The 20,401-nt window shown below is 36.4% G+C and overlaps 3 protein-coding genes across 4 annotated transcripts; all 3 read right to left on the bottom strand.

Moving 5' to 3' along the window:
* Positions 1-336: 336 nt before the first annotated feature.
* LOC107661843 (claudin-4-like) lies at positions 337-3,957 on the bottom strand. 2 transcript variants are annotated; one of them, XM_016451619.1, is made up of 2 exons: positions 3,437-3,957; positions 337-1,351 (listed from the first exon to the last, which is right to left on the bottom strand). In XM_016451619.1, exon 2 carries the CDS (start codon positions 1,204-1,206, stop codon positions 556-558), a length of 651 nt encoding a protein of 216 aa, XP_016307105.1. In that variant the 5' UTR covers positions 1,207-1,351; positions 3,437-3,957; the 3' UTR covers positions 337-555. The 2 variants fall into 2 exon arrangements, with proteins under 2 accessions (XP_016307105.1, XP_016307106.1); XM_016451620.1 differs by lacking the exon at positions 3,437-3,957 and adding an exon at positions 1,567-1,644.
* Positions 3,958-6,860: 2,903 nt separating this feature from the next.
* On the bottom strand, positions 6,861-10,279 carry LOC107661870 (E3 ubiquitin-protein ligase RNF135-like). The gene is made up of 5 exons (XM_016451655.1): positions 10,238-10,279; positions 8,582-8,877; positions 8,004-8,087; positions 7,613-7,837; positions 6,861-7,016 (listed from the first exon to the last, which is right to left on the bottom strand). Exons 2-5 carry the CDS (start codon positions 8,873-8,875, stop codon positions 6,861-6,863), a joined length of 759 nt encoding a protein of 252 aa, XP_016307141.1. The 5' UTR covers positions 8,876-8,877; positions 10,238-10,279.
* Positions 10,280-12,350: 2,071 nt separating this feature from the next.
* On the bottom strand, positions 12,351-15,375 carry LOC107661876 (GTPase IMAP family member 7-like). Its single transcript, XM_016451661.1, has 4 exons — positions 15,303-15,375; positions 14,288-14,331; positions 13,597-13,701; positions 12,351-13,512 (listed from the first exon to the last, which is right to left on the bottom strand). The coding sequence occupies exons 3-4, from the start codon at positions 13,652-13,654 to the stop codon at positions 12,536-12,538; spliced, it is 1,035 nt and encodes a 344-aa protein (XP_016307147.1). The 5' UTR covers positions 13,655-13,701; positions 14,288-14,331; positions 15,303-15,375; the 3' UTR covers positions 12,351-12,535.
* Positions 15,376-20,401: the final 5,026 nt, after the last annotated feature.

Consider the following 20,401-nt stretch of genomic DNA (forward strand, 5'->3'; position numbering starts at 1 on the left):
TGTTCTTGTATATATGCACGTAAACATATGAAAGCTTTTGCAAAAACTAAGATTTCTTCAATGTCTTAGAAACTTTTATAAGTATCAACATTTTTGTGTAATGCCCTTCAGTGGAGGGATAGACATGTCTAAGGTTTTATTTAAAAATATCTTCAGTTGTGTTTCAAAGACAAACGGAAGGTTTAGATGAACATGAGGGTGAGAAAAATGATGACAGAATATTCATTTTTGGTGAACTATTCCTTTAAGTAACATGAGTGACATCATCAGTCATCTGCATAAACAGACAGACCTCCAAAAATTCAGAAATGACACTATAAAGGATTTAAGGTTTTATTATTGAATAACATAATAGACAAATACAGAGAAAGACAGACTTATAAGTGGACATTAGAGGTGGCAAGGAAACTCGATTTCACATTTCTATTCACTACCTCCATCAGACTACAGAAATATTCTGAATGATAAAAAATAGATTAAAATTAATTTGAATCTATCACAATGGGAAACTCTAGCAGAGAAGGCTTTCGGGGACTGGCGTGTCGCTGCTGGTCATTAAACATAACCCTTGACCTGGGCTGGTCCACCCGCTCGACGCGGGCTGCTCTCGTCGCTGCTAAATGTAGGAGAAGAGGGAATCCCAGGGGGATTGGACCCTGCGTAGAGGAGCGATCCACCGATCAACAGCAAAGCCGACCCCCCCCAGCCCAGGTAGAGCGCGGGGCCGAGCTCACGTTTGTGAGGAGCCGCCACATAGGGGTCATAGAAATCCCTGATGATGGAATGGGCCGTCCAGCAGACGGGTACGAGAATGAGGAACCCCGCGATGACAAAGAGCACGCCAGACACTCTTGCCAAGCGTGCCTTGAGGCTTGGGAGGCCCACGCACTGGGTGCACTTGATACCAAGAATACCCAGCGTGAGTGCCAGGGTGCAGATGAGCAAAGCGAGAACCGTCAAACCCCGGGCGGCCTTCATGTCACTAGGAAGAGCCAGCAGGCTGTCATACACCTTGCACTGAATCTCCCCTGTGCTCTGCCAGATGCAATTCATCCACAGGCCCTCCCATGTGATCTGCGCCGTAACAATGTTGTTTCCGATGAAGGCGGTGACCCTCCACATGGGCAGGGTGCACACCAGGAACCCGCCCACCCAGCCTATGATGGACAGGACCAGGCCGAGCAGCTGCATGCCGGTAGTTGCCATGGTGAATCTTTTCCAAGAATGATCACTTGGAAGCGTCCGATGGATGGCAGAGACAGAAACCTTCGATACACTTCAACGACGGCGAGCAATGCGAAACTTCCAAAGTGAATTCCAATAAAGGAAGAGTGTAGACTGACAAGTGGACCTAAAGATTGGAACAAATGAATGTATATAAGTTAGATAAAGTTACTGCATGTTGTTACAGTATACAAACTCCTAAAACACATCCTGACAGGTCTTGCATTCTTGACTCTTCAAAATGTTCCTAAATTATTAATGGCCTTAAAGCAGTCATGTAGAATCTTGCTCCTGGAGGGCCACTATCCAGCAAAGTTTAGCTCTATCCTTAATCAAACACACCTGAACCTGCTAATCAAGGTCTTCAGGATCACTAGAAACGTCCAAGCAGGTGTGTTGGAGATGAACTCTGTAGGAACGTGGCCCTCAGGAGCAGGATTGGACAAACCTGTCTTAAAGAGAAGTTCTGGGCTCAAGTTAAGCCAGGTGTTTCCAGTCCTGCACCTGGAGGGCTGATGTCCTGTAGAATTTAGTTCCAACCTGCTAAATATCACCAGCCTAGAAGTTTCTATTAATATATAAGACCTTGAGTAGATGGTACAGGTGTGTTTAACTGGGGTTGGAAGTAAGGTTTGTTTGAAGGTTGCCCTACAGGAGCTCTTAGGACACCCTTGGGTTAAGCTCTATCGACAGCATTTGTGGCATACGCTGCTAGAAAATGTGCAAAAATTGCATGTCACAGGGGTAGGACCCTCAAAGGGACAACTTTGTTTCTTATCTACTCATAAAAGGTGCATTTAAGTACCTTAGAGCACCCGTAAGGTAGCCTACTACTATGAACTGTTTAGGGGTAGATAAGACACAAAGATGTCCCTTTCAGGGAACTATCCCAGTGACAAGCTATTGTACCCCTAAAGGTACCATTTTCTACTTTTTTTTATCCTGAGATAATTTCAGTTTGTTTTAAAATGGACAAAACTTGTGGTTACAACAACCAGTGTTTAAAAGGGTTTAACTCAGAAATGTGAAGCTCATGTTTTTGTTAATGTACTTATGTGTCACTCAGTAAACATGTTTATTATGTGAACTGACAGTTGCCTAAATTGATGTTGTGGTGGAACTACTTTTTTTAGGCGGATGAACGTCTGGTTATTTGTTTTGGAGATCATTCCTGTTATTTTAATAACTTTTTGGTCCAGGTAAAAAGCCACTTTCTGGTATTAACGCATGTGTCGTTTGTCTGGTTTAGTGGTGTTACGTGGTTATGACGTTGAAGATGAAAGATTAGATTACAGAAAGATTATAAGATAAGGTCAGTAAGTGATTTATCACACTAGTCACATGTTAACAAGTGTAATGTATAATGCTGCCCACAAACTATAACTATACAACATCCAAAGTCATTGGATTGCTGTTGTTTTCACATTACACAACTGTCTGTCATTGCTGAGGTCTTTTCCAGTCAAAACACATTTCACTTGGAGACAGATGTATCTCTCGTGCATCTGCAATCCAAATTTTTCAGATCGTCATGTGAACAAGCAAGCACCTATTTGCTTTCGACTTCAGGCTTTTGCCACTGATCTCCATTAATGTGTGGAAATCAAGACTTAAATCTTGTAGTATAAACCCACCGTATGTCTTGTGGCATTATTACTAAAACTGTTTATTTTATTGTTTACTACCTGGTCCTATGTGGTTCTGTTGTATCGTACCATGATGTTTTTAATGCATTTCTGTGGTAATCGACATTATGCCACAAAATGCTGTTTATGCAGTTTAACTTGTAACCCAGAACATTCCTTTAAATATTCATGTGGGTTTATACATAAATATTTGGGCACTGTTATATACAGTGAGCATTACTGGATTCACTATACGTCCGAGAGAATGGGCTCTTTTCACACTGTGGTGGGTGTAGAGCTACGCCTGGTGGGGTGAGTGGATTATCTCAGAAAAACATGAGGAGCCTCTGGACACAAGAAGCTTTCTTTGGAACATTCAGAGTGGGCCAAGCAGGCTTGAGTCTGTTTATGTCAATTCTGAATGCTGCTGTAACAGTGCTTCATAAGCATTTAGCTTCAAGCATAAACCTCAAAAACACACATTTAAAAATAGCCTGACAAAATTGTTAGTTCTTTTAGTAACACGTCAAGTTATTTACTGAACCAAACTTCTGATTTCCATTATAAATGACTGAAATTGTTGTTACCTGATGGACGACAATGAGGTCTCTGAAGTTTAACTCCTTCCACAGTCACTAATCTGCTAATCCTCCACCTTCTCGGGTTGGGTACCTTCGATCTGGATGCAGAGCTTGACCCGAAATGCCATAAACCTGTGATGGAGGTGAAACCTGTAGATTCAGACCTCTGAAGAGGCTCAGCTTGAGGGAATGTAACTTTGGTTGTAAGTTTCAGAGGCAAGGACAGGAGTGAAGTGCTGCCCTCTGGGATGCCAGCTCGGGTCTGTGCAGCGGTGGGCAGAAGCATGCGCTTATGTGCGCGTTCGTGTCAGTGTGTGAATGCGTTAATGTGTCTTGAGTGTGTCTCCCAGTGCCTGGTGTACCAGCACAATGACTCGCTGTTCTCTCGCCCTCGCGCTCCTCCATCCCGAACCCAAGCCATCCATCTAGTCCTCTTTTTCATCCTTTGCCTTCTTGTTCCTTGAAGTGAATTCTGTCGTTTCTTACTACCTTTCATTAATTTTGCTTTCATAAAAGTTCACAGAGCGAATACAAGTTACTTCTTACTTTCATGTCCCATGACAATGGCATTTAAGGAATATAAAGTAAATAAATAAGTTAAAAAAAAGTACATTTTCTTCTACACTTTTACATTTTTAAAAGATTGGATAAGACCATTTTGTTCATTTAAATTACACATTGCATAATTTGATGATCATAACCTATAGAAATTGTAATAATTTTCACCACCATGATGCTGCAATGTTGTGGGTTGCTAAAGTGATCTGAGTGTTTCGGAGCATGTTGCCATGTGGTCCCTTGTGAGAAAGAAGTACACTTTAGCATACTCAGAGCCGATCCTCCCTATACGCAAAATACGTAAGCTGCGTAGGGCCCCCGAAACACCAGGGGTCCCCTTGCTCTCAAAGATTAAATTTTAGTTTCGTTTTTTAATTTGGCCAGCGGTTATGAACACATGAATTATCATTTATTTTAATGTGGTGCGCTGTTGCCCTTTCTACGTAAAAATCAGTCAAATCATGTAATGTGAATGTCGTACATGAATGTCGTACAGTCTCTTGCTCGAAACTAAAAAACGAATTGAAAGCGTACCGAGCCGCGGAAGAGACACTGTTTTACTTACAATTAAATTAACATTTATTATAGTTTAAATTAATATTAAATGCATTTAGTTGACACATCTTTATACCGTATATAATTTCATAATTATCGTCGTTTAAATATGGTTAAAATGTGCTGCCGAGCATAGTGACTATCAATTATAGTAAACAAAAATATACTTTAATGTCATTTCTATTGAAAGTCATGCATTTAAACATATTTATAATTGCACATTTGTAATGACGAAGCTGCAATTTAGTATATTTAAAATATATTAACTTTAAAAGTAATATCAAATAACACACAACAATTTAAATTATAATGAAGTGCTTTAGTATGTTAGTCAACACATCAAAATAAGTGTACTTCTTTAAAGTTTGACGAAAGATTAAGAAAAGATAAAACATAATGATAAACATAATGATTTAAAATGTACTTTAAAGTTAAGCGTTTAATTTGACATGATTACAAAACTTTTTTAAAAAGTGTTTTAAGAAACATAATCATGAAACTGTACTCTCTGTAAGTACACTTACTACAAGTTGCCTTTTTCCATTAATATTATAGTATTTGCAAGATCAGTCTTTTAGAAAATATATACTTTTAAGATCTGAAGAACACCATGAAGTGTACTTCTTTTTCACAGGGGTTTGACAGGATTTTTTTTTAATTATTATTTATCAGCTCAATGTCTAATCGCTTAAAAAACAGTCTACCTCTCCTGAAAAAAATCGGACAGTTTGAGGTATCATTCATGTTTGTAGTGTAGCAATAACAAAATAACACATAAGGTTTTAGCAATCTCCAGTAATAAATAAAAAGTAATAATTGTAATAATAATAATAATAATAATAATAATTAATTGCATCCTGTGATGGCAATGGTAAAGAAAGAGAAGGGGCAGTAAGAGCTGGCATAGTGTTTCAGATGCTGCAGCAGCTGCTGCTGATGATAAGGGGAGCAGTGTTCTTTTCCCCGTGGGGTCGTCCCGGGCTGAAGATGGGGTGGAGCTTATCTGTGAACGTATCTTTGAAAGTGTAGATATGAGCTCTCTCTCTCTCTCTGTGTGTATATATATATATATATATATACCCAGTATCTATATATACAGTGCAGATTACTAGTCAACTATTGATTACAAATTTACATGATGAAAATTGTAGTCAGTAACATAATCTGAATTACACATATTAGGTAATAGTCTGACTACTTTTTGATTACTTTTAGATTACATTACTTTTGACCTAACTTGTTTATCACATATGAATGTGATTATCGTGTACCGAGCTAATAATGAACAAAATCATAAAAATGTCAAAACCTTGGGGATCCTTACATTACACGAACAAACATTAATAAACAAGAAAACATGAAATTACATGGCCAAAGACTTTCAAGCTTGAAATATTTTTGTCCAGGCTTCCAATATTAATAATTAGTGGAGGTCACTGGATAAGACACACTATTTCACAGCCGTGCATCGGCACTGTTTAGTAACTTTAAAGTAACATAATTATTGGTCTCATGTATATAACTATTAGGTTAATTTGGAAATAATTTTAAAGACAAAAAAGAACTGAGGTGAATCAATAAATTATGAATAATTTACTGCCATTGTATGAATAATATTTAAAAGTAACTATAATCTGATTATGAAGATTTTAAAACGTAATATAATCTAATTACAAGTACTTTATTTCATTTTCAATTTGATTATGTAATCCAGTTTAGTTAACACCCAGCACTGTATATATACCCCCAGTTTCGCAGACAAGGCTTAAGCTAGTCCCAGACTAAAATGCATGTTTGAGCTGTCTCAACTGAAAATATCTTGCTCTGACATATCTTAAAATATGCCAGTGTCATTGTTCTGTGTCAAGATGCACACCTGTAATGTTTTCTTCTAAGGCATTTTTGTAAAAGTTGCTTACATATCTTAATCTAGTCTTGGCTTAAGCTAAGCCCCGTTCGTGAAACCGGGCCATAGTAAATTTGTTTATTTTTGAAACATGAACATTTATATAGTTTCACTGCCCAATTCCACAATGGTCTTGGACCCTATTCTGCCACCTACTGGCGTGGATGTATTGTCACCAGTTATGTTATCGGCTCTTTTAAGAAGCTAAATGTGGTCATACACTAAAATTGTACAGCGTTTGACCCCAAAACATAGAAGCAATAATGTTTTAAATGCTAAAAAAAATGCATAAGCATAAGCATGATGAACAGAAGAAGCTGTGAGAAGTATGTTTAGGACTAACAGGCAAAAGAAGAAGGACAAGCTAGGAGGACAGTATGAAATACTGAAGTATATACTGCATTATTTTAATCATGCAGTCATACCAGCTTTAGAAAGTCTTTTAGCTTCCATCGTGACTGTATCCATGAAGTCCACCACGGCCTGCCTGGTGAAGCCAACACAAGGATCAGTCTCCAGTGTGACTTTAGACCAGTCTCTCATCGCTCGTGGTATATCACTGAAGCTCTGTAGATGAAAATACGTCAATTATTCTATACTATGCAATACTCGCTAAAAGGAAAACTTCACCAAAAGTAAAATTATGTCATTATTTGCTTGCCCTCATGTCATTCTATATCTGTATGACTATGGTGTTATTTTTGTTTTGAGAACAACATCAATTTCAATCTGTTCTTCACTTATTACATGATTTCAGCTCATGTGTGAGCTGTGTAAAGATTCTACAAAAATTCTTCATGCTGTAGCTACTGAAAAAAAAAATAACATACAGGTTCGGAACAACATGAATGTGAGTAAATGATTACTGGATTTTCACTTTTGGGAAGAATAATACTTTATAATACTTAAAATAATACATTTTAAAATAAAAACTCATGTTGTTTATGTTAAACTGTTGTTGCTCAGTATTATGTGTGTAGCATGTCATTTTTATGCATTAGCAATAACATTAGCTTTTCAACATTTTTTTTATTTTCATGAGCACTGTTAATGATACACAAAAGTGTGATTTTTGTATTCAGCATGTCAAACGACATAAAGAAACATTCAAAATAAAAGCAAAACTTTACTGTGTTATCAAAAGAGAAATTAAATGTGGTTACCTTTTTAAGACGCTCCTTGTCATCCAAGTGCTCAGGGATGGTGTGTCCATTTTCCAGTTCAAGCATTTCTTTCTCCAGGTCTTTTACAAGTCTTTCAACTCTTTTCTCCGCCTCTTTTTGTTTCTGCTCAACAGCAGCCACTACCAGTTTATGGCTCTTCTCTAAGGTGCTCAACAGAGAAGAAAACACCCTTTGACTTTCCTGAACCTCCCGAAGACATGTGCTCTGTTTGGAGGAAGAACAGGTTTTCTTTTAGAAATAGCCTAATTCAAAAAAATAAGATTAGCCAGAATCTTTAACGCCCCCACCCCCACCAAAAAAATTATCCTTATTTATTGAAATATTATTTGTGGTCATGGTTTTATTCACCGTGATGCAATTGGTCACATACCTTTAGGAGCTTTAAGGAATTCTGAAGTTTCTCAATCTTCTGAACTCTTTCCTGAATCATTTGCTGCACCTCTCCTGCATTCTTCTGTTTGCAGTACATGAGTGAAGAACAAAACCACAGAACTGTTAAGTTTTTTTTTTTTTTTTTTAGGAATCATTAATCATTAAATCTACTTAATTTACATTGTGTAGTGAATCCTGAGAAAAATGTATCATATAGTATATATTTTTTACAAAAATATTAAGCAGCACAACTGATTTCAACATAGATAATAACAAGAAATGTTTATTGAGCAGCAAATCAGTATATTAGAGTGATTTCTGAAGCATCATGTGACACTGAAGACTGGAGTAATGAAGCTGAAAATTCAGGTTTGCAACACAGGAATGAATTAAAAATGTAAAATATATTCAAATAGAACATTTTTATTTAAAATTGTATTATTTGACTGTATTACTATATATTTGATTGAATAAATATAGCCTTGGTGAGCATAAGTTCCTTCAAAAACATAAAAAATATGTAGTATAATAAATGGGAGTATACATTTAGTTTAGTTTTTTAATGAAAATACTCACAGGTTCATCCTGAAGTTCATCCATACTGAAGAACTTGGATTTAGCAGCCAAACGTGTCTTCCTGTAGTTTTCAGTGACGTCCGCCAGTATGCGGTTCACACTGATATGGGGTCTGGAGCCAAAGGCCCTCCTACAGAGTGGACACTCGTCTGACCCGCTGCGGCTCCAGTAAACACGGAGACATGCTTTACAAAAGCTGTGTCCGCAGGGCGTTGTCACTGGGTTGCTGAAGATCTCCTCACACAGAGAGCACAGGAAGTGCTTCTCGGACAGGAGACTGATGGTAGATTCCATTCCTGAGAGAGCGCAACGTCACAAAATTTCCACATAAATGAACCATCTATCAAATGAATGTATCAAATAAAATGTAGCAAATTAAATGTTATGTACTGACAAGAAGAATTCATTTTTAACTTATTTTCCAAAATAAATAAATAAATAAAAACTTCAAGCTTGAATGCTACTGCTCTCAAAGACTAAATGGAAATAACTATCACTGTACCTTTTGATCACACTGTAAAAAAGTGATTTCTTCAACAGTCATTTCTAAAGATTGTTAAATCAAGATTAATTTACTTAAGAAGCAAAATGAGGTGAGTTATGATTAAAACAAGAAGATATATCTTCCAGTGGGCTGAGAAAGATCAACATAATTCAGAGGAAAAGACGTTTTCATACTCGACTGACAGATGTTTGTTCTTGTTTTAAGCATAAACTCACTTAATTGTGTTATATTTCTGAGAAAACAAGACTTCATATATATTTCACATTTAAAGTATAAACGCAGCTTAATTTAAGGATGTTTAGATATTTGTACTGGAAAACAAGACAAAAATACTGAGGAAGATCTTAATTTTCAGCATGACTTTTATGAATTTACAACTTTCTGCTCTGATTTAGGACTTTTAAGGCCTTAATCTGCAAATTAAGACTTTTTAAAGCCCATATAAACCCTGCATAAGTTCACAACTTCATGTAATTAAATACATGTCTGCTGCACATATGGCTATTTGTATAGCCTGTTTTGTCCCAGGAATCATGAATAAGTGACTAGTGATGGTCTGGTGTAGGATGGAAACACATTAACTAAGATAAGAGACTGGAAAATTCTTGTCAGACTTATTTAACACAACATACCAGGGTTAATAAAAAAACAAACAAAAAAAATTATGCTGTGCTCTTTTGTAAGCTAAGTTGACTTTCTGCAACAACTGTCATTTATAGAGGAAAGCTTGAGCTATTGTGTCTATGTAAATATTTACAAACGCTTTATATAATGAGTTTGTGTAGCATTCCACTGAGTGTAATGGGGATCTTCAGAGGCCTCTGCTGAGCGTGTGGTATGGAGAAGAACGGGTTCAACCAGAAACCCCATGTCGTCCTCAGGACAAATCTAAATATTTATCTAGCTGGTTTCGGGACTGATTTTCAGACATGTTTTTGAAATGACAGCTAGAAACTTTTAGCAATAGGTCTAACTTAAAAATGAACCGTGTATTTCTAAATGTAATTGTATTATACAATTACATCATTCAAATTGACCACTTATTTGTATCATCTTTCTAAAAAGCTGTATTGTACCGGTTACCCTTTACATTGTGAGCTAACATTGAAAGTTACAGGACAATAGTTAATGGAAATCTCATTGGATCTTACCGGTACTTCAGCAGATGAAGAGAGTCGTTCACGTCTCCTACGGTGAGTTTCATAAAGTGAACTAGACCATAAAGTACATAGGTGTGTTTTCAGCAAGGGGAGGAGCCAGACAATGCCTGCCTTGTACTTTACACTGAGTCACACACCTTACCAGATCATGAATAGACTCAAATAGCTTTAAAGTGTTGAAGTAGATTTTATTACTAATTTAGACAAAATATCAAATGTACAGCATTATACAACAAATTTCATACAACTAAATAGTTTACATATTTTTATTTATTTTTTTACAAATAAACAACATCTCGTATAAAATCTCTTGTACAAACATATTTACAGTTTAAAATGTATTAAAAATACATTCACACAGTGCCCTCCAAAAGTTTAGATATGCCCTAAAGTGCAATATCAGCCTAAATCCTTAACATTTTTTGATATAAATGCATTAAAATGACTTGCAATTATTGTCGAAGACCAGCAATAATGATTTCCGTTTTGATTACAAAATAATGGCTATATATAGACGTCACAGTCAGATGTGGCAGCTGTAAAGATTATTGAGTCAGAACACTTTTATAGCATTACAGATTGATTGGTGATTACACATCATGATTTATAAATAGCTTTACTATCTTTATATGTATTGAATTCAAATTAAGTTAAAACATGTTTTTATAGTTTGTGCTTTGCTAATGAGTGGCAAAAAAGGGATTTTTCTTTTTTTAATATGGGAAAATGACAAGGAAAGGACCTTAAGTTAGGACTGGAACTCAGTAGCTGCCCACAAAGCTATGACAAACATTGGCAAATGTAGTGACTAGCCTACTTCATCCCCAGAAACCCTCATTGTATCATTGTGGATAAAATACTTTAAGTAAAAAAAACGTACTTTCTTTACTTCCAGACAATGTTTAAAGCCAACCAAATAAGCTTCTAATTGCAATATGCATTTGATGATTTGTGGGAGGAAGAGGTGTGCAAAATTTATTGTCTACAATAATATCATAATTGTTGTTTTAATGATATGTGAGCTCACATTATCAAGTAAGTAACTCTGCAAAAAACAAAACAAAAACAAAAAACACATCTTGAAAGTCCAAAAGCATTCACTGCATGATGCAGTCTATTACAAAGTAAAAAGAATGCCCCTATAAGTTATGAGGGCAAAAATATCCCTGTATGGGTTGTTATTTATATTTAATATTATGTTATTTTTATTTATACGATATGATGTCAAATCACATAAGCAAGGGTGCCATTTTCATGAATATTAGTGCTCGAGTGTGATCGCAAAAGTTCCTATTAACTTTATACAACAGTTCACAAAAACAAGAAGTTAATATTGAGTGAAATTTTAGACACAATATTGTATTTTTATCCTCTGTTTCACCAACACAACTATTTCCAAACAAAGCCGGAGCAGAACATTTTTGTCTCTCAGAGCAACCCTGCAGTGTTTAGTGTCTGAATTAATCAGTTTTTGAACGAATCATTAAGACAGGCAGCCACGCGGCTCATTTCTAAATAAACCAGCCATTTTGAACAAATTGTTTAAATGAATGATTCAATGAATCACTCATTAAGGGATTTACCACCACCTACTGGCGGTTTTAGTGTCATGTTTATTTATCCATAACAGGCCCAAACCAGCCAAGGTACCAGCACAAAAACACACTAATCAAAATATTGCTTAATTATAGTTATCGACAAAAAAATATTAAGATATAATTTCTTGTCAATAATGCAATGCACACCTCTATGGGAGATCCAGGGTTGTCAGAAGCCGACACTATGCACTAAGTAGCCCCTTAGTAGGAGTGCGACGATAAATCGATACATGGATCGATTCTGTGATTTTCCGAATGCTATCGCGATTCTTAGGAATCGATTCTGAGTTTAGTTTTCAACAGCAGGTGGTGCTCTAGGCTAGTTTTTAATCGCACACTCAAATGCTCACGAAAAAGTGCGCTTGTGCGTTCGACTGAGTAATGTAAGTGGTTAAATGTACTTGCACCTCGGCTTTTATGTGTTTATGATGTGAGATTAATGTAAACACAACCCACTGTGAACACTCTTGTAATTCGCTTCAACCTTTAAGAACTTTATGAATGATTATTTTAGATTCAAGTGGTGTGTGTGTGTATGGAACTGGAAGCGAGCACAGTACTGTTTCTAAAGCACACAGTGCCATCTGCTGTTAAAAACTAAGCTCAGAATCGATTCCAGAGAGAATCGCGATGCATTCAGAAAATCTCAGAATCAATCCATGGGATTGATTTATCGTCACACCCCTACCCCTTAGTGGGCATCTGTAAAGGATTTGTAAATGTAGCTCCATGCTGCATTAGCTGCACCTCCAAGCGCAGCACCAAGACCAGCACCAACAGCAGCTCCCACTGCCATACCTTCATATCCTACTGCAAATCCCAGAAGTGCACCAACAAACGCACCTTTCCCCACTGCAACAGCATAATCAACCAATCTAACCGTAAAGCCAAGCTTGTCTGCAACAACCAGCTCTGCTTTCTCTCGGCACTCCGACTGTATCTTTTCTTCATACCTCAGGATCTCACTGGCAAGTGCTTCTCCTGAATGTTGGTTCTCCAGCGCCTTCGATGTCTCCCTGATCTCTTTCTCCTTTGATTTTTTGATGAAACGCTCCTCTATCTGAATTCTTTTTTCGGCATCCTTAAATTCCATGTTTGAAAACATTCCATGCTCCCGGACCATCTTATCCACCTTGGTGAGCAATGCTTGTGTCTGGCTACCCTCAGTCCAGTTTACTTCTCCATTGAAGAAGATGTAGTTCTGGCTACATTTCTCAGCAAGCTCTCTAAAGCTCTTATTCTTTTTTACCTCGTCTTCTATGGACTGAGTTCTCATGCCTCGCTCATGGTATAAAACAATCAATGTGTGCTTCAAGACACATTCCCCAAAGTAGTGTACCATAGGCTTCAGTATGTCCATAGTGTTAGAGGTCAAGTGAAATGGGTCTACAACGAACACCACAGCGTGAGGACCTGGACATGAGAAACAAACTGCCTTCCTGAGCTCCTTATGAAGTATACTGTCCGGCAAGTCATTATCCTGAAGATTTGGTGCATTGACTAGGGTTATGTTTCTCTCCTGAACAACCCCTGAATTTTTCTTGGTAGCTGAAATATTGACTTCATCTCTAGTAAAGACGTCTTGCCCCAGCACAGACCGTGTCAGTGAGATCTGATCCTGACTTGAGTCGCCAAAGACCAGCATCCTCAGTGGTGTTTCTCTGCTCACTGTGAGATGAAGTTAAAACATCTTTCACTGTTAATCAAATAAACCGTAATTTCTTAAATGTTCTGAATTGTTTGTCAACTCACTATTAGGTGGATTGTCTAAGCTCAGTCTTCTCCGTGGTTTCACTTTGACTGATGCCATCGTAAATATAACAATCACAGGGGTTGAAGAATTCAGGATATGCTATCCTATTAAAGAAAAATAAACGTTCAGAAACAACAAAAAAAATAACCGTATATTTTACCATAAAAAAAATGTTTGTTACTAATTAACTATCTGAAATAAAATAAAATATTTAAAAAATTAAACTCGTTTTATTTCAGCTAGTTGCCAGCATTTCTCATTTTCAATTAGTTTAAACTGATGTAGTAAAATAACTAAAATTGAAATAGAAATTAATAAACAAATGACACACTTTAAAAAAAGAACTAAGACTAGTAAAAATGACAAAAAAGTAACAAAATTACTGAAAATAGAAAAATTAAAATGAGAACTAATTCAACATATTCATGAAAAAATAGTATATTCGTTTAGGTTTCGCAGAAGTTAAACATGTTTGGAACGACATGAGGGTGAATAAATGAAGACAGAATTTTTCATTTTTCATTTTCAAGTTTTATTCTTACTGTACCATTACAACAATACAGGCCATAAAAGTAGCATTATATAAACCATTCCAAAGCATGTAGACCATTAAAATTAACTAAATATTGTACTTTTATTTAAAACAAAACAAATCAAAACAAAACAAAACAAAAAAGAAAAGAAACTTACCTCTGAAGGTCATGAACTTGTCACACCAATCCAGCAACATCCCACTAAACATAATGCAGCAAATATTAAGCACACATATTCAATTTTATTTATTCACGGTACTGTTGTACTACCTACTTTGTACAAACTGTGTAATAAATCAGAAATTAATTATTATACAAATAAATCACTCTCTATCATATAAGACACTGTGTGCACAGTTTGGTCTATAAAATAAGAGAGAATCAATAAGAAATCATTACAATATATTTGCTAGAACCTGAAAAGAGCGTAAGGTTATAGTTTTTTAGGACACCTACGTGTTTCTCCAAAAAGTACGTTTGCAGGTTTTTAATTGGTAACAAGCAATACAGCAACAGAAAAAGTCACTACACTCTTAAAAATAAAGGTGCTTCACGATGCCATAGAAGAACCTTTTTGTCTAAATGGTTCCATAAAGAACCTTTAACATCTGAAGAACCTTTCTGTTTCACAAAAGGTTCTTTGTGGCGAAAGAAGGTTCTTCAGATTATAAAAAGCTAAGAAAGAGATGGCTCTTTAAAGAACCTATGACTGAATTGTTCTTTGTGGAACCAAAAATGGTTCTTCTATGGCATCGCTTGAAGAACCTTTTGAAGCACCTTTATTTTTAAGAGTGTACCTAACGCAGGAGTTCCGCCCTCTTTCTGACATGATTGTTTTCTAACATGATTGGTTGGACCGCTTCCCTTTCTCGACTGCATTAGTTTCAGTATGTATTTTCGAGTAAAAAGCGCTTTCAAAAGCTTCATTTTTGAAAAACACATCCTATCTGTCACGACGTGCACTAAAAAGTGCAGCATGTGCGTTAATTCATTCGCAACCAATATCCATAACAATTAGGCCTGTTTACTGATCCAAAATATGTCTTCTCGTATTATAACAGTCACCGAGTGTACTTTCGAATTTGCATGACGGACGCTTTCTCAAATAGCCTAATTTATTTTACATATTCAACACATAACAATACTCAAATACATTATAGATGTGTACATACCTATTTCAGGTGGTTTTCACCAAAGTACAGGTTTATGAAAGCGCGACAAAAGCCGTCTGGAGAAAAGACGTGGCAGACAGAATGCGAAAATGAAAGTACAGGCCTTCTTGTATTTCTCATTACTGCCGCCTGCTGCCTTTAAAGTGTAGCCTCACTTACTGTACTTCGAGTAAAATAGCTTAATTTCTACCTCTTCTAAATATAGTTTTGAGAAATTTTATTTGATTAAAAACTAGTGTTTGGGGCTATCAGTGCAGCGCAGTGACACATCAGAAACAAAATTCTGCAAATACACATACAAACATTTTTAAGATTTTCACATTTAAATGATATAACAAATTTCCTTCAAACTGAGCACAATAGTCTTCAAAATGTGTGCCATTTGTCTAGCATAACACAGTTATATAGTATACTGTAAAAAAGACTGTGCATGTTGTTTTACTATAACCTATTTGTAACAGGGGAACTTTCAAGATGGTCACCCAATTAATTGTTTGACACCATCAGCAAATAATTATAGAGGACTAGTATTCAGTGTATGGGATAATGTGATGGCTTTAAATTGGAGAGGGTATAGGCTATTTGCCAGCTGTGGGTGGGGGTTTGGTGCCCTTTTTCTTGGTTTGGAGTTGGACCACTGCCCCTCAAAATGTCTGTGCACAGCCCTAATGTGGTCCAAAATATTAATTCAAAATACTGCCTTATACATATCTGCTACTGTCACACTTGAAAAACACTGGAACATGGCAGCTATAAATGCAAGATACATTTTTATTTAAAACAGAAAGGTGCCAGATAACATCAGAAAAAAAATGAAAGCAAAAATATAGGACAAACCACATAAGACATTCTACAATACATGTACAATTCAATACATTTTAGCAATCAAACATTTCAGTAAACTGTTATGTGTAATGAAAAAAATTATAAAATTATAAAAATTCTAAATGTTGTCTTGTGGTCTGAGACTTTTGGACCCCATATAAATCACATGATGTAATACAAGTTAAATGACCTCTAAAGTAGTTATACTGTCATAAAAGTTACTGTGTCCAGGGGTGTGTTGAAATACTATAAAACTTTTTTGTGTGCAAGATAACTTTTTCTCTTCTTTGGAATTACCTGGGGAGTATACTGTCATAAAAGTTACTGTGTCCAGGGGTGTGTTGAAATACTATAAAACTTTTTTATGTGCAAGATAACTTTTTCTCTTCTTTGGAATTACCTGGGGAGTAGCCAAATATTTGTAACTACATCTAGCGATTAATACAGAACCATATTTTTTCACTGATTAATGCAGATGCTCATAAGCAAGACATTTCTAAACATATTTTTTTCAGAGGAGGCGAGTTTTCTCTGTAATTAAAATGCACCCTTTTTGTTTTCTAAAAGCATGTTATAGGTATGTGTGAACAATTTTTGCAGGGATTGCCAGGGTTGTGTAATAAAAACGAAGCCGTTTCAAAGTGAAACGAGTGAGTGGCGCTAAACGCGGGTTCAATACGTGACCCTGCGGCACGTTTTTTTTTTTTTTTACTTTGATATAGGCACGTAGGCCTATTGCTGCGTTTTTATTACGTTGCTTTAGGTAGGCTACTTATTGTGGTTCATAATTCGAATATCCGGGGATGTCGCAAAAAGTTAATGCTCTATCGTGTTGGAAATAGGCTATCCCCTACACCAAACTCAACCCTAAACCTACCTGATAGTGTTAACAAATGAAAAACTGGTATAAAAATTTATTTGTTGATGCAACCGTGCCATTTGAACTTCCTTATATGCAGGTTTGAACTGTTTTGTGGAACCGTAGATTCACGAGATTCGTAGGCTACCCGAGCTTCACCTCAAGTCGAACTGAATATAAAGCTGGATATGTGACGGCAACGTCCAAAAGTATCAGTTTTGAAATGTCGCAGCTATTAAAATTGTTTTGAATTCATAACATAATATTCCACAAGTTGTGAGACGTTGTGTGAAAAGGAATAAAAGTTGTCAGAGTTTTACTGCTTTCTGTTTCATTTAAACTGGAAACTGCAGCGATTCGTATGTATAGGTACGTTTTTTTTCAGTTTTGCATAAATGTATTTAGAGGCACGTATTTCCTATGAGCCTATGTTGGATTTTCACCTCTGTAGAAATAGCGTTCTGGGAGACAGGGGTTTTCGCTGTAACTCTCCGACTAAAAAACAACAAGCAACAGTATAAAAATAGCCCAATTCTACACTCTAAAAAATGCTGGGTTAGCAACTAATGAACTCATTCATTAGTGACATACATTAATGCAAAAAAACAGTGTTGCAAAATCTGTAGCTTTCTCATACACTCATACACAGTAACCCAACCACTGGGTCAAAACAACCCAATTGCAGGGCTTGTCCCTATTTTACCCAGCACTGGGTTGTATTTAACCCAGCATTTTTTTTAGAGCGTATGAGAAAGCTACAGACTTGGCAACACTGTTTTTTGCATTAATGTATGTCACTAATGCATGAGTTCATTAGTGCCCACAGACTTTTTCTGCAGTGCTGGTTCTGGAAGTATTTTTCTATTTTATAAAAAGTCTTTGTTAAAGCATTAGGGCAATTGTAGCAAACCTTACTACATTTAAATTACAACTGGTTGAGGCGGCCAAATATGGACCAGATTCCGGTCAGAGAATCAGGGAGAGCAGGAGAAGTCTTTAGATTGAGACATTTATTTTACTCCAATATATGCATCTGCATATGCCTCTGGTATGAAATGAGATGTGTTCTACAAAGAAACAAGAGAAATAATTACAAATTACTCACTATTAACAGAGTTATAAATTACATTAACATCTACTGACATCATATAGCCTAATAGCATAGCACCAATAGTGTTTATCAGCAAATATGCATATATAACCCAAATATATTTAACAGAAATGTCTGTACGCAAAGTAACAATATGGTAAACAATAACGGCTGAGTAATACCAGCTTGTATACGTAATTACATAAGTAAACAGTTCGTGACGGCTACATAGCGCTGACATGATAATGACTCTGCAGAACCATCGCGGCAAATCGCGGCCGCAAATAACCGATCAAATGGAACACCACGAACAATAGAAACATCAGCAATAGCGTGCATAACATATAATAATTGCATACAATAGTGTTCAGACTTACTTGTATTATATGAACACATTACAGAAAACATAGCAGCAGCATAAACAAAGACAGTCAGCAGTCTTCACTGGCAGGTACCACTAATAATCGTCCCTCTAGGAAACATGAAATTAACTTTAGTTCCTAGTTCCTAAAATAGGCTTTCTGACAGCAATCAATACCCAAAGGTACAAATTAATACTGTACTTAACGGCTTTAGTGAGGGAAAGAACTATAATCCCATGAAGCACTGTGAATGACATAATCAAATTAAACATGATGCTGAAATATAAAACGATTGATTTAGATTGGTGGAAATTCTCTGCAGAATTGTGGGTAATGTAGTTTTTCCACTGTTAAACACAACTTTTTTTTTTTAATAAGTTAAAATAATGTAGGCTGGCAGCTTCAACAAAAGCATATGGTTTTTACTTCCGGTTTTTGCTGTTGCACTCTGATCACTGCTTCTCTCTTTGTATTCATGGGATAGTAAAGTGTTCATCAGACCTTCAGACATTTCACTGGAAGTAGGTCACATGTTTTTTTTTGCTTTTTATAGAGATGTATGCTTTCAGATGAAACCAAAGTGAACATCAGATGTGCACCTGTGGAAGTAGGACATCCAGGTACTAGTTGGAACTCCCTGGAAGGAAGTATTTAGAGCGATTTCATAGCCATTTCTTCAGAACGTGATTGGGCTAGTTTGGGCTGTGATTTGACTGGTTTTGTTACACAGACCTGGCAACCGTGGTCAGCATTTAAAAGAAAAAAAACCCCACCCAAATCTTCTCCACATTTAGACTAGAGGTGCCTGATAGAAGTGGTTAACAAAAGCTGTATTAAAATTGGCTGGATGTGATCCTACTCTGTCATCCGAGTGTTCAAAGGCCAGCTGTGCAGCAGCACCCGAAGCCCCGCCCATGACACCGCCCACAGCCCTTCCCAATGCCATTCCTGCCGGCCCTTCCACAGAGCCCACGATCATTCCCATAGTGGCTCCAACCACAAACCCCAGTCCCAGTCCCTCAGCCAGTGAAGTCCTGAGCAGTGGTGTATAAAGTACCTGAAAGCCATACTCAAGTAAAAGTACAGATATCTTACCAGAAAAAGACCTTGGTAGAAGTTGAAGTCACCGTTTAGAATATTACTTGAGTAAAAGTCTTAAAGTATGTGATATGTATTGTACTTTAGTACGAAAAGTATTTAAAAAAAAAACTTAAACGTACTTAACTATTGAAAGTAAAAGTACAAGTAAATGCATAATGGAAAAGAAGCAAATAAATAATACAAATATATTTAATGTTCATACACAGCTTGAGTAGCAAGATTGTGTTCAGTTTTAACTCTTTCTTCTATTTTGTATTTTTGGGTAAGAATTAGAAGCACTTCATCTGGTACTTAGTGTCTTTCATTCCAACATAAGAAAACATTTCTGGAATCTGCATCTGAAATAAATAGGCCTAATGTTTTGTTTTTAACATAAAACATTGAATACTGATATTTGAAATAATTTAAAACAGGAAAAGAAATAGTCGTAATGTGAAATTAAAACCGCCAGTATGTGACAGCAAGTGATTGTAAATGATTGAGTCATTGAGATTCAACCGATTCATTCAAACGACTGATTCATTCAGAAACAAAGCATTTGACTGTGTTAATGAGTGAATCACTGAATCATATTCAACCGATTCGTTCAAAAGCTGATTCATTCAATAAGTAAACACACCATTGCTCAGAGATGCAAAACAGTGCTGTGATCTTTGTTTGGAACTATTTCCGTTGGCAAAATTGAGCAAAAACAAGCAATATTATGTCTACATATTATCGCAGATATACTGTATATCGCACACCCCGGACTCGATTTGAGTGGAAAATAAATAATCCGCGGTTGAGCGTGCACTTGTTTGCACATGAGCAAAGGTGTTTTTAGGAGTCTAACTTGCAAACGCCAGACCACTGATTCGTCTAA

This window comes from Sinocyclocheilus anshuiensis, unplaced genomic scaffold (assembly GCF_001515605.1).
Source record: "Sinocyclocheilus anshuiensis isolate Anshui unplaced genomic scaffold, SAMN03320099.WGS_v1.1 scaffold47, whole genome shotgun sequence".
Taxonomy (NCBI): Eukaryota; Metazoa; Chordata; class Actinopteri; order Cypriniformes; family Cyprinidae; genus Sinocyclocheilus; species Sinocyclocheilus anshuiensis.

Bases quoted from the DNA above. Each gene is read 5' to 3' on its own strand.
- LOC107661876 (XM_016451661.1), bottom strand. From the start codon at position 13,654: ATGGCATCAGTCAAAGTGAAACCACGGAGAAGACTGAGCTTAGACAAT. The intron at 13,513-13,596 runs GTGAGTTGACAA...TTCATCTCACAG, and splicing joins CTTAGACAATCCACCTAATA to TGAGCAGAGAAACACCACTG.
- LOC107661843 (XM_016451619.1), bottom strand. From the start codon at position 1,206: ATGGCAACTACCGGCATGCAGCTGCTCGGCCTGGTCCTGTCCATCATA.
- LOC107661870 (XM_016451655.1), bottom strand. From the start codon at position 8,875: ATGGAATCTACCATCAGTCTCCTGTCCGAGAAGCACTTCCTGTGCTCT. The intron at 7,838-8,003 runs GTATGTGACCAA...TCCTCCAAACAG, and splicing joins ATTCCTTAAAGCTCCTAAAG to AGCACATGTCTTCGGGAGGT. The intron at 7,017-7,612 runs GTAACCACATTT...TTTCATCTACAG, and splicing joins ACAAGGAGCGTCTTAAAAAG to AGCTTCAGTGATATACCACG.